This window comes from Mustelus asterias, chromosome 7 (assembly GCF_964213995.1).
Source record: "Mustelus asterias chromosome 7, sMusAst1.hap1.1, whole genome shotgun sequence".
NCBI lineage: Eukaryota > Metazoa > Chordata > Chondrichthyes > Carcharhiniformes > Triakidae > Mustelus > Mustelus asterias.
Window position 1 is genome coordinate 55,703,158 of NC_135807.1, and position 14,630 is coordinate 55,717,787.

The following is a 14,630-nucleotide window of genomic DNA, read 5'->3' on the forward strand; positions in this document are numbered from 1 at the left end:
GAGATGCAGCAAAACCCTAGAAGTTGTGGACGTCGCCGTCGAGATCGCTACTTCCAATTTTCGCTAACCTCTCACAGGTGATGTAATCAGGCTCACGCCCATTATGAACATTTAAATATGCTAATTTGGGACTTGCCCTCACTGGACGGAAATCAGATTATATCAGGGCAGAGGGGCTGAGAGAATCCCAAAGGGGGTTCTCGCCGGTGCTAAATGTACTAGGTCCCTCTTGTGTGATTCTCCGACCCTGTGCAACCCTAGTGCATTCTGCGCATGATCGTCCGGGGCCAGAGAATCATCCCCGGTGTGTAAAAACTGCCACCCAACTTGATCTGACATTATTGTCACATGGAGCAGAATTCTCCCATCCCACCCATGATGGATTTTGTAGCTGACGGAAGCAGAGAATCTAGCAAGAGCCAAAAAGCCGAAATTTCCTGATGTAAAATTGCGTAACAATTCTCCCATAGGCAGGTTAATGGCAGGTCAGTTGTCCGGTTGCCTGGTGATGTAAATGCCATTTGTATTCATTTGCATTTCATGAAAGCTCATTAAATCAGTTGTCTGCTGGTACCTTGTCAGGCTTTCCAATCTTGTGTCAATGCCAGCATGAAATTACAGTGAAGACAAGGGGGCCACCATGGAAGGAGGGCTGTGCAAGGAGAGGGGGGAACAGGTGAGGGTTCACAATAGTAGGCAGAGGGGCAAGGAGGTGGATGAAGAAGACAAACAAGGGAAGACAAAAGGAAGACTGAGGGGAGAGAAGCTGGATCCCAACAAGGCTGCATGAAAAGCTCACAAACAAGTGGGGGGCAAAGGAATATCACATTGTTTACAGGAAGGGGACGCATGAAGGCTCCTGATACAATGGATGCAATGCAATGGTCCAAGTGGTGCATAGGTGCCTCGCAGGTGATGGGCTCAGGGGCAGAGTGGTTGAATCGAGGTGCAGACTTCTTCTTGAGGCTGCTAGCCTTTTTCCTCTGGATTGCTGACATCCTGCACGGTCTGGTGAAGACAGGTGGGCTGGAGAGAGTGATATGAATGTGCTGGACTGGTGTTTAAATATGGCGCTGGGTCCTTTCAGCCCGCCAGCTGATGGCAGGTGGACAAATCAGCTGCCAGCCCGCCAGGTGACCTGGACAGGAACTCACCTGTGCATAATTAACGAGGTTCAAAGCACTGAATCGGGCACGGAATCCTACTATTCTGACCAGTGGGAAAAGCACCACCGGAGCCACCCGCAACTGCAGTTAGTCTCAAAATGCTCAACATATAGGTGGCAATGTTGTACCTCATACTATCCAGGCCAGATTTTCATGATGTTGTGGAGATTCTGCAGACCTATAAAAATGATGGACAGGACCCAGATCCTAATGTCCGGCCCCATTTCAGACAGATCCCATTTTCATTGATAGGAGAAAGAAGGGCGAGGCATGATTCACACATGAGCGAAACCTAAACTCAGCAGGGCCATTTGAACTCAGTGCTACTTCAAATAGGCCCTATTTCCCTCCATTGTTGGAACCACAAATTCACGGAAGGGATGTAAATGCTCATGAATGGTGGATAAGATATGTAGAGCTGTCAAGTTATTTAAAGGCCCAGCCTTTTCAAAAATTGAAAGAAAACCTACTGGTCTCAGTGAAAGTTGAAGAAAATCTGTTCTAGCAGTTACAGTAGCTGTTTGTTGACATTGCCCCCTAGGGCTATCTTTATACCATTATTAATAGGTGGCTGTTTTCCATAACCTGCAATTATTCAGCAGGGGTGGGAGGGTTGTAATTTCATAGTTTGATTGACAGCTCAAAAGGTTCTTAAAGCATTAGCTGACTTTGAGATAGGGTTATTAATACAAATCTGCTTCTTTTGATAAGGGAATAAGTGCTTGAGGGGCCTTTAAAGTTTTGAATGGGCTTTTCTAAATGGAAATGTTTGTTTAATATTGTGAAAACTGTAATAGATATTTAGATCTTGATTTAATTTAATCTCAACATGGTTCCTGAGATCTGCCCATGGTGGATATTGGGTGAGTTGGCATGGAGGGTGTGAAATGGCAAACAATGATAGGTGGTGGGCATGGGTTGGCAAGGGTTGGCATGGAAGCTATAAGGGTCCATGGAGTTGGCATAGATAGAGCATGGGTTGGAGTGGGTGGGGGTAAGGGAATGTGATGGGTGAGGACTAGAGGGCATACTATTTAAGAGAACAACTGGGATGATGTCATAATGCAGTGAGATGGAACTTTTAAACAGTTTGCCTTGGCATCCAACAGCCACGACATGTGATTCCAATCTGCAACCATGGGCAGAGGGCACCATCCTCACCCGCACCTATCTCTTTCCCTGAGGCAAGTGCACTAAGCCAGGAAATTTCCTGACTCGAGCTACCTAATTCCAGAGTGAAATATGGAAAATGTTTCTTAAAAGATAAGATATCTTATCTTAGAAGATAAGATACTTTTGCATGATTATAGACATTACACTCTTTCAATGAAAATAAGTTGCGAGTAATTTTGACTTTGTGAAATAGTGTAAAATGGTTGAGCCCCTTCTATTTGTGGTGGTGGTCCTCTAAAATACTGTGCCCACCACCTACCTGCCCATGCCTGCCCCCATCCCAATTTTGCCACTGGTGGGGAGGCACTGGGCCAATTAAAGCCCACTTAAGTGCCTCATCCCACCTTCAGTGGGATTTAACTATCAGCAGGAAAGGGCCATGCCAAGTTTCCAGCCCAAGGACTTTCTCCTTGAGAGGGAGAGGGCATAATTTCAAAGTAAGGGGTCGCCCATTTAAAACAGAGATGAGGAGGAATTTCTTCACTCAGAGGGTAGTGCATCTGTGGAATTCTTACCGCAGAGAGTTGTAGAGGTCGGGTCTTTAGGTATGTTCAACGCTGAGATAAGCAGATTTTTAATCAGTAAGGAAATTAAGGGTTATGGAGATAAGGCAGGAAAGTGGAGTTGAGGATTATATCAGATCAGTCATGATCTCACTGAATGGCAGAGCAGACATGATGGGCTGAATGGCTTACTTCTGCTCCTATGTCTTATGGTCTTATGGCTGGTGGCAGGCAAGGGGTTTGCTTTTTTAATGGGGTGCCTTGCTGGGGACTGTCTGCCTGGCCCCAGTGTAACCCCCGAGCCTTACTTCCAGCCCTGGCTCCAACACAACACACCTTCTTGCAGATCTCGCTGCAATACTAGCAATGGCCACAACTCCCAGTAGCAGTGCTGGTTCTGGAGAGCTGCCATTTTCTGAGCTCTCTGAGGTGGGACGTCCTGCCTCAAGCCAGTTAGTGACAATCAGCCAACTGGAGAGAGGTTGGGCCTTGGATTTTATGTGTGGGGACGGTACCACCACCCTCAATGTAAAATACAATCCTCTATCAATTTTATGGAATTTTACTAATATAGGCCGGAATTTTCTAGCCCCTACCACCACCTCCCCCCCCCCACCCCTCCACCCTCTCCCCACCACCATGGCAGGGCCAGCGAGCCATTGAAACCTCTGTTCAAATCGCTGGGACCAGATAATCCCACCAATGTGAGGGGCTGGATAATTCTGGCCATAGACTTAAAAAGAATGAACTCTGGGGGTTAACCTCTTTACTTTCACAGCTAGTTTAATCTATTTGTTCATGTCATACGCTGAGTGGAATACACATGACATGGTGGAATTTAATAACAGCTTCAGAAAATACCTGAAGTGAGTATCAATAATTGCAGAGCACTGATTCTTTTCCCCTATACATTCATCCAACTTGACCCCAAAAACACCTAAAAATTCCAAGATTATAGATACTTTGACTGGCACTAAGATTTTTATAAATACAACTTAAGAGGCTGATTCACAGCTTTGTTGCACAGCCTCACCTGTGGTGTTGTGTGTCACATCTTATTGCAAAATATTCTCTATCTCGACACCTGCTATTCAGCTGTTTTAGTCAGGTGCTGTCACTCTTGCAGGAAAAACACAGCATTGATGTTTCTGCTGCCACTAATGTCTTTTTTTACTCAAGGGCATAAAGCAGACAAATAAAATTAACAAGCAGCATCATCAAGAGGAGCCCAAGCTGCCTCTAGAGTTTATACTCAGTCTCCTTTCTCATTATCAACTCACAGTGAAACCATCATCAAAACAATTGTCCTGATTAGTATTAGTCAATAAGCAACTGAACCATAAAAACCAGGAAGATCCCAGATTCCATTCCCAAACCTTTGAATTTCATGCTCTGAGCAGGAACCAGTGATAAGCATGCCTCAGTGTCCATAGATGAGGGAAAGTGCTATCAGCGGGCTTGCTGTTTCTGAATGCTATTGAGTTAGCTGTGACAATATCATGTCCGGGCAGCTCACTTGGCTTCTGAATTTGCAAACTAGGGTGCCTACTTCCTGCGAAAGGACTACTTTTCAATATCAGTCTGCGACGGGCAGGCCCCTTCCTCTCAGGGTTCTCTAACCCTTCCCACAGCTCCCATCCAAATACAAGTGATTTAAAAACAAATTTATCTACGGGAGAAAACTGGCAGAAATGACTTCTGCTTCGAAATTGTCATTAAATTTACCCATCTCTGTTTGGAATGCTTGTAAAAATGTTTTATAGAGCTATTTGGAGCTCTACCATTTCTACGCTCTCGACTATGGATAGAAAATCATTGCAGGTGTAAAGATGTATTAGAAGAAGTTGCGATCATTTTGAAATTTTTTTTAGATGTAGCATCAGAAACAAAGTATAACATTGGATGGAACTTTCAAGTTTGGTGGATGTGCAGAGTAGTGATAGCAGATCAGTTTCCTGTGGCACGGTGGCACAGTGTTTAGCACTGCTGCCCTCACAACGCCAGGGACCCAGGTTCAATTCCGGCCTCAGGTCACAGTCTGTGTGGAGTTTACACGTTCTCCCTGTGTTTGCGTCGGTTTCCTCCGGGTGCTCCAGTTTTCTCCCACCCATCAAAGATGTATAGGTTAGATTGATTGGCCATTCTAAATCGATTCTTAGTGTCAGGTGAATATGTGGGGTTACAGGGATAGGGATTGTCAGTGGTGCAGACTTGATGAGCTGAATAGCCTTCTTCTACACTGTCGGGATTCCATACACCCTACCCAATTTCCCTTTCCACAGAAACCCCTGCCAAAATTGGAAGTTACACTTATTAGCTTTTCAATATTTTTCTAGGCAGGTGAAAAGAAAAGATATGTTTACAACCTTCTAACAAAAATCCACCTGTAAAGTCAGCAAGTATAAACCATTCAGTTTTTAGAAGCTCATCAAAAAACACTTATCTTCATTGTCTATAAAAATTCTCTTCAAAACCTCTTTCCAAACATTTACACGGGACCTTCGTGTACTTGCCAGCCACCTTTCCTTGCCTCAGTGCAACTGTTGACTCTGCATAAACCTCGCCCTCAGAAATATTCTAGTATTTTTAGAAGTTAGAATTAAATATTGGTGGAACGCGTTGAAGAATATTTTTTGATTTCTTTTAGGTGTGTTGTATTCAACAACAGAGGAGTTTCTGGAGAAAAACTTTTGGTAAGTTTTTTTTTGGTCCATAAAATTGTGGGAACTGTTTATCGCTGTATATCTAAAGCTTATGGAAAGGGTTCACAAATTTGGGGCAATCTTCCTGCACATTAATACTAGGAAGAACCCTCAACGGCCAAGAATGTGCACTGGAAATTTAAACATGAACTGTGGAAAAATAAAACAGTTTGCTGCATTCTCTCCTCTCCTCTACACAGATTGCCCCATAAAGTGCAACATTAACTTTAACTAACTTTAAAGGGTGAATTTTGCAGGGGATGTATTCCTCATCTACATCCAGCCCTTCCTACCCCCTCTGCCCCCCTTCCCCACAGGTGAAAAGTAAGTCGGAACCACACCAATTTAAAATCTGGCTGCCCCTCAGTGATAACATGCTGGGGGTGGTCTTAATGGGTTAAGATTGGAACTTCTGCCATTCGGGGACAGGACGTCCCACCCTTAAAAGCTTCCCAGTCAATCTGATTGGCCAGCAGCTCTGCAGTCCCAGTAGCATCAGAACACATAGTGGGCACCATTGGGACTACAAGCAGTCACGAGAAGAACTAAAGATGGATCCTGGACTTCAGGTAAATCCGGGCATTTTGTACAGGGATATTTTTGTGACCCCAGTGAGTGGGGAGGGGCGGGTTGGGGTTGGGTTCTAGAGGCCAATGGATTGGCACAAAGAGAGGTGCAGTGGGCACAGGCGATCCCCCCCCCCCTGCCCCTAAAGGAAGTGCCCCACCTTCCAGCATGCCTTTAGTCAGGCGGCACAGTGGTTAGCATTGCTGCTTCACAAGGACAGGGTTCAATTCCAGCCTCGGGTCAGTGTCTGTGTGGAGTTTGCACATTCTCCCCGTGTGTGCGTGGGTTTCCTGTGGGTGCGCTAGTTTCCTCCCACAGTCCAAAGATGTGCGGGTTAGATTGATTGGCCATGCTTAATTGACCCTTAGTGTCAGGGGGATTAACAGAATAAATATGTGGGGTTACGGGAATAGGGCCTGGGTGGGATTGTGGTCGGTGCAGACTCGATGGGCCAAATGACAACCTCCTGCACTGTAGGGATGCCATGATTCTATTCAATGTTCCCCTGCCTACCTCAGCCACATGTATTATTGCAGCCATTAATTGGCCACTTCAGAGCCTCGATTGGCCTAAGGGCAGGTGGGCTCTCTGTAAAATTTACCCCAAAGAGTCCTAAAGTAACATTTTACACCAGCAAGATGACATGCAGGAAAAGAACAACTGACCTATCTAGCCTGTTTCAGATTTACAATGCCTTAGCCGTCATAATCAGACAGTTCCAACCGCCATGTAATCTCCTAGGATTAAAAAGAATAGAAAAGATACAGAGGGGAAAAATGGAAAATGTATGGAAAATAATAGTCTGAAAATGCCTATTGTGTTTCAGGGATACATCGCACTTAAAAATATGCAAAAATCCACCCAAACGCACTTTCTCAAAACATACAGACTGGATTATACATTGAGGGTGGGCATCCTGTCACCAATGTCAGGAGTGAACCCAACTCTGGTTGGCCAGCTCACCCCACTTTAATGTTTCAGCCAATGGGATTTTAATTATTATGAGGCCAGAGGCCAGACCTCTGCCCCTTCAGGGGGAAGTGCCTGTACCAAATATACTGTATGGATTGATTGTAACTGCCATTTGGAATCTTGAAAATAATTTTTTGGTGTTTAAAAGTTAACTATTCTTAACTTTGCAATAGAAAGAGCTACAGATTTAAAATGGAAGTTGAACACTTTCCAGTCACTGAGTTGATAAGTCGTGTGAAGTAAGTCAGCTCTGGTGAAACAGTGGCACAGTGGTTCTGTCACTGGTAATTCTTTGGGGACCTGGGTTCGAATCCCACCACAGCAGATGGTGAAATATGAATTCAATAAAAATCTGGAAATAGAAGTCTACTGATGACCATGAAACCATTGTTGAAACAGTCCATCTGGCTCGTTTACCTCCCCGTACCCTCTTAAATGGCCTAGCAGACATTCAGTTTAAGGGCAATTAGGAATGGGCACTAAATGTTGGCACAGTCAATGACACCCACATCCCACGAAAAAAGAAAAAGATACTGCACCTAGGTTTAATCCCTGACCTCTGTTAAGATCACCTTGCCACAGCGCAGGAATGGAACACAGAGGGCTTACATATGTAAGGTAGCTAGTACCCACTGAACAAGATCCAACCTTCATCAACATCCCAACAGGGTTGAATGAAGAGGGAGGAGACATATGCGCTAGAACACTACCACCTCGCCCGCCACAGAATCGGAGTGGGTGAGGGTCCGACAATGGAAATCTCCATTAACCTCGGGTGGGAATTTCCAGTCTCGCTCGAGTGAGGCTGTATAATCCCACCCAGGGTCTGTTTCTGTGTTTTGTATTCTATGTAATTCTGCATTGTACAAAGGAAACTTAAAAGATAAAATTGGAAATTTGTTTCCATTTAATACTTGTACTGCTCTGCCACACTTCAACATAATGCTCAGTTATGATTTTTATTGTGAAGGCATGAGAATGCGCAGCTTTGGAACACCTCCAATTAAATTATAAACTACGACCCCTGCCAATATCTCTTATCATAAAATTCTCAACTGCCTTTCTATTGCACAGTTGAGCCACTGGATCAGTTTTTGAGTGGAACTCTTTGTAAAGTAATATTACTTATTTTCCTAAAACATAATAGTTTATTCAGTATGTGCACAGCATAATTTTGAGACACTAAAAGCCTGATCTTAACTCCAGGAGAGAATCAGGTGGAAAGGAGAAGTGCAAAGAGTAACCCCCCAGTTATGTTGCCAACATGAAACTTGGGTGATTTTAATTTCTGGGCCTTACTTTAGTGATTGGTGGGATGTCCAACCCATCATATCACCTCGAGAAATGGACAATTGTCCATTTTCTCTGCATTGAGGTCTCATTCACAACTTTCCCAATTTACTATTAGAGTAATAGCGGGCGATTCTCTAACACTGCACTGTTAGCAGATTGTACTGATCCTGTGCTGGCCTAAAACTCCATTTCACACCCGGCGCCAAACTGTTTGCAAGTTTGCCCCTCTCCTAATGACGGGAACCAAATCATACCCAGAAAGGGCACAAGACTCATTAGTATATTGAAAGTAGCATTTAAATATGCATGGATCATCCAAATCCCAGTGCACGGAAATCTCGGCCTTCGTGCACAACGTGATAACAGTGAAATTCACTGCTGGTCTCCACTAGCGGAGATCTGGCCTGAAGGTCACAGCCAGGGGGGCTCGGAGGCCATTGAAGGCTCTGGATGGTCAGGGGCATATCGGGAGTGCCCATCAGGCAGTGCCCACATGTTGGGGCCCAGCTGGCACCTTGGCGGAGCCCACCAGACAAATCCTGACAGTGGCCACTGGCAGTGCCAGTTGGGCAAGACCAGTGTTCCAGGGTCATTGCCAAGTGGATGGGGCCTGAATGGAGGCTGGGGGAGTGGAATGATAGGACTATGCAGGGGTGAGGGGGTCTGATGGGGGATTGTGCAGGGGTGAATCATGATGGCGGTCATGCTGCGAGGGGAGCAGGTTGGAATTGTGATGAGGTGTCAGTCAGGGGGACCCATTGGGAGGGACTTAATGCCCTGATGCTGGTGACCTCTGTCAGGGAGGGGATGGGGGAACATGTCGCCATGGAGGGGAGGGAGTGGGGCTCCCATTGCACTGAGATTGGTGCGCCCTCATGCAACAGAGCCCGAGCACTCTGAAGCAGGCTCACCGGTGTGTTTAGCTATACTAACCCCCCCTCCCCAACGCTGCCCAGTACTGAAGCAAAACTCCCAACTGTCCAAAAGTGACGGAGTGTGGGAGAATTGCGGTGCGGAGCATGCCTGTAGGACTGATTTGGAGCACTCCATTGCTCTCACCATTCTGACACTTAGAAATTTTTTGCAAGAACTCTGCCCTTAGTTTTTTTGGGGGGAGAATTCCACCCATTGGGTGGATTTTACAGCCTCGCTCGAGCAAGCCCGGAAAATACCACCCGAGGTCAACGGACATTTCCATTGTCCGCCCTTCGCTCGCTCTGATTCTGTGATGGGCGGGGCAGTAATATTCTGGCGATAGAGTTTACAGCACAAAAGAGGCCCTTCGGCCCATCGTCTCTGTGTTGGCCATTAAGTAGCTATCTTAATCCCATTTTCCAGCACTTGGTCTGCAGCTTTGTATGTTATGGCATTTCAAGCATTCACCTAAATGCTTCTTAAATGTTATGAGGGTTCCCGCCTCTACCACCCTTTCAGGCAGTGAGTTCCCACCACTCTCTGGGTGAAAAAGTATTTTTCTCAAATCCCGTCTAAATCTCCTGCCCCTTGCCTTAAATCTATGCCCCTTAGTTATTGGTCCCTCTACTAAGGGGGAAGATTCCTTCCTATCTATGTCCTTCATAATTTTGTACACCTCAATCATGTCCCCCCTCAGCCTTCCCTGCTCCAAGGAGAATAACCCCAGCCCAACCAGCCTCTCTTCGTTGCTGAAACACTCCCAGCACAGACAACATCCTGGTGGATCTCTTCTGAATCCTTTCTAATGCAATCACATCCTTCTAATAGTGTGGTGACCAGAACTGCACACACTACTCTAACTATGACCTAATGAGCGCTTTATGCAGCTGCTGAATGCATTTGGGATCTTGTCCTCGATGCAATAAGACTGCACAGTGGTTAAGGGTCTGGAATGGATCTGATTTGGCCTCAGTTACATTTCACTGTTGCGCTTTGTGTGTAATGACTTCATAGGACTTTGGCTTGGAACAAATCCTTGTCACATTGACTGGTTGCCATGTACCTTCTGTGGGATCCAGATGTGAACTTGTTGTTCCAACTGTAAACTGTAAAACCCACATTTTTATTAGGCACGTTGTTCAACTTCTCTTGCAGTTTTAAAAGTTGCTCTCTACTTTCGGAGAAAGTGGAATGGGTAAGAGTACATAGATTGGTACAAATTCATCTTTAAGTTGCTCTTAAAAGTGCCACTCTCGGATGTAACATTACAATGTGTAGCTCTTAACCAACTTCAAAGTGGGAATCTCTAAACCAAATTGCAGGGCTGTCCCTAAGTTTTCAAATGCCTCCTTGGATCACCTCATGGAGAAAATCAGGAGCAAGGAAGTTCCACAGCATCTACAGGTGCAATCCAGAACCACTATCTAACACAGGTGACTAAGAGGATCAATGCCAGTAACATCATCCTTAGGACCTAATTTAAATGTGCTGGGGTGCTCTTCCTGGCTCCACATTCAGAGAAGTATTTTTAGGAAACTAAACTTTTTGGTGGCAGCCTATAAAAGATCCTTTAGGATAGCCTGTTAGCCTGCATGTAAAGCTGATTTTCATGAATGATCTCAGCCCTGGCAGCCTCAGGGTAAGTTAATATTGAGGAGGGGGGTCCTCAAACAGATGTTAGGTATTTTAATTAAAAATGTAAAGATTCTGGCATCGCTTTCAAGAACATGCTCTGGCCTCCTATCTTTTGCCTTCCACATTGTCTCCAGCGGCCTTCATACAACTCATAATAATTGTCCACTTTCTGCTGGCCAAATTGGAGACTCACTGAGCATTGTGAAATGTGTGCAGCATCAGTGAATTTCTAGGCCAATAAAACCAGAAAACTTCTAATTATAGCAAAAATACCCAGTACACCACGGTAATGGCAAATCCACTAAACGTAAAGCTTCATTTTGGTCGCTGATGTGCAAATATAACATGAAAAGTGATCCTGATTCAATAGCACAATCCCAACCATTAATTTGAAAATTGTAATTTTTCTCTACAGAGAATTTAATTTTTAAATTCCTGTTTCATCTCTCCAACTCAGAGAATTCTGAACTTGCAAAACTTGAGGTTTTGTACTTGGTAACAATTGATTTTGCTTTCTGCATTGTAATCATCCACATTACTTACTTGTGCCACTTTGTATGACCGGTTCTAGACTCCCAGAACATATTGTGCAGCCAACACAGAAGATCTGGAAACAGTCATTTCACATGTGCAGAAAACTTTTGCAGAAGCTCCACTGATGGCTGCTGGAGTCTCTATGGGGGGGTAAGTCCTTTATCATCAGTATGAGAATGAAACAAGTTGACAGTGTATCAGGATCCGTGGTGAAATTCAAAGTTTATAAGATTAAAGCAGAATATTTAAGGAATTGCAGATGAATTTTAATGTAGATGAAGAAAAGGTCATAGATTTTAGAGTAAGAAACAGCAAAAGTAGAGAAGGAATCCATTGGTACATTATCATGTAATTTGAGGCATCACTAACTGTTTAATGCATTGAATTATCTTGAAAAACAGCTTATTTTTGTTATCTCAACAAAAGACAGCAACCATTTCACAAACATTCAGGCCCACAAAAGGCAATGAGATGAATGGAGAGTATTGGCCAGAATAATGAAAGAATGTCAGAGGTTTAAACACAGCCAGCAATAAAAACCATCTGCAAATCTACACAACTAGGACACAAATGAATCTGTTCCTGGCTCATTCATTTTTGTTAAAACATGCAATGTTGCATGCGCATCTAATTGTATGCAATGTTTTTTTCTATTGTGCTATTGTCTCCTGGAAATGTGAATAGGTTCCCATACTCTCACTGAGGTGAGGATGGAACACATATATCTGTTCCCAGCCTTCTGCTAACACCACACTGAATTGGTTGCTAGGTTGTACAGGTTAGGTGGTTTGGCCATGGTAAATTGCCCCTCAGTATGCAAAGATGTTTAGGTTAGGTGGATTAGCCATGGTAAATGCGTGGGGTTACAGGAATAGGCAGTGGTGGACCTGGTTAAAATGCTCTTTTAGAGAGTGGGTGCAGACTTGATGGGCCAAATGGCCTCCTTCTGCACTGTAGGGATTCAATGATTCTATGTGTAGAAAGTCAGCTAGTGTTACCTTATCCTTGGATTTTCACTTAATCAGGGAAAGTGATTCCTGAAATACTTTCAGACGAGTTTGAGAACTCAATGTTTGAAGTACTTTGGTGAAGAAGCTGGCACTTACAATCCATGACAAAACACATGAGTGTACACTTGCGACCAGGGACACATTAAACACTTCATTTGACTGTTCTAGCCTAATTCAAATAGGAATCCAGTGTGTTACTTAAAGCTTAGGTAGCACAATAGTGAAATGTTAAGCCAACTTAATAAGCGCATCTTCATTTCGTGCCTGATACAGAATGCTCCTGTTGAATTACCTGAGTAAGACTGGCCAGCAGACCCCACTGAAAGCAGCAGTAGTCTTCTCCGTTGGCTGGGATGTATTTGAGTGCACGGCTTCCCTTGAAAAACCACTTAACTGGATATTGTTTAATTACTACTTAACCAATTGTCTACAAGCTTCCATCAACAGGTTGGTATCTAAGGATCAGGGAAGGCTTGTATCACTATAACTGATAACAATGGCATTTCCTATAATTATTGGAGTGGGATTGCTTTTCTTGCTATCATTATGCAGTAAAATGTTAAATTTAAAATAATGCCATGGAAAACTTTTAGAATTAGATGCAAGTCCATCGTTAATGGATGAACATTTTGGGTGAATTACAGAAGGGTTCAGTTCATGAAACACTTTTCTCTGGTCTAAAAGTAGAACAGTCATCTTTATGTTTTAAGTTGTCAATGAAACCAAGCGAGCCTATGATATCAAGATGTTATGGTATCCTTCTTACTGCCCAATTGTTCAGTGAAACCTTAGAGGCCAAAGGGCAGAAATTTATGTTGTTGGTAGTATGAAGGTTGAATGTATCTCTATCAAAACCTGCTTGCTTATATTTTAATAAAAGCTTCCAATGTTACTTTTAAATTATCAGCGAGGACATCTTGTCACAATCATGTTAGGTTTTATACAATAACATTGTCAACAGTAATTTTTACCTCCCCTTGTTGTGAAATGAAGCTGAACTTTATGCACAGTTGTACGATGATCTTTCAGATGACCCCAGTTATGACTCTCTTTGGTACAGAGATTACTCAGCACATCACTTTGATTTACATCATTATATTCAATAGTTCTCCATGTACTTTAAGGACATTATTTCAGTGCATGCATTAATTTCTCCTGCTGTCATGAATCCTCAAGAAGGGATTAGTGATGATAACAGATTTTTGGCCACACCTGATATTGTAAGCAAAGGCAAATATGTAATTAGACACATCTGAAGAATTTTCACAGGGGAGAATGTTAATTTGCATGAGAGTGTGGATGTGGTGTGTGCAATTGGGGTGGGCGGATGGGGAGAGAGAGATTAAAGAAGGGAGAAAAATAACAGCGTGTTGGAAACCTGTCATGAACTCGCTGACGTCAAGATTTAACTGGTGCGTATTTCAGGGTGCTCAGGAAAGCCCAGTCAGAACAGGTTGGAAATTATCATATGCAAAGTGACAGTTGATTGACAATTTAACCCTGATTTCTGGTTTTAACCGCCAGAGAATAGGTTCCTGAATTCACTGAAACCTGCCAATGTTAGCAAAGTAAGAACGCACTGAGGATTGACAAGGTTGTGAAATTGACAGGCTCCCAGCCTACGGCAGCTGTTACCCTGCCTAATTGAAATGTTTTTGCTCAAAGGACTTGTTATGAGAGTGTGCTTTAACATTTTTGGAGCTGATTTCTGCTACTTTGGACTTTGTTGACATTGATCTGTACTTCCCTCCTGTTAACCATCTCAGCAGCTTTCGTAGCTCCGCTTTGTGTTAAATTCCAGACAGCTGGTTAATAAGATACCAGAAGTTAATCTTTACTCAGCTATAGATTTAGTCACAAAGTGAAACAGTACAAGCGTATAACTCTTAACTCTAATACAAAACTGGTCTCATTAAGTGTCTCTTTATAATGTCACTGGACAGGACAAGGATTGTCCTTCAGTATGAAACAACAAGGGTGTCCAAAGGTAGTGGTGGTCTGCAGCACTTCGCACCATATAACACAGCAAAGAGGACTGTAGCTGCAGGAGCAGGAAGGAGAAAGAGGAGGAACAGCATGATGAGGATGAGCAAGGTGTAGCCAAGGTCTCTGCAACCGCTCACCTAGCTGCTAGAGATATCCACAATGGAAACACAAAGA

The 14,630-nt window shown here is 43.7% G+C and overlaps 1 protein-coding gene across 3 annotated transcripts in view; it reads left to right on the forward strand.

Moving 5' to 3' along the window:
* Positions 1-14,630, forward strand: part of abhd3 (abhydrolase domain containing 3, phospholipase) — a 70,931-nt gene that overhangs the window by 32,207 nt on the left and 24,094 nt on the right. For all 3 annotated transcript variants that reach the window (XM_078217052.1, XM_078217054.1, XM_078217053.1), the window contains exons 4-6: positions 5,490-5,535; positions 11,498-11,610; positions 12,744-12,917. In XM_078217052.1, coding sequence (XP_078073178.1) covers positions 5,490-5,535; positions 11,498-11,610; positions 12,744-12,917 — 333 coding nt within the window. The remainder of the gene's footprint in view (positions 1-5,489; positions 5,536-11,497; positions 11,611-12,743; positions 12,918-14,630) is intronic.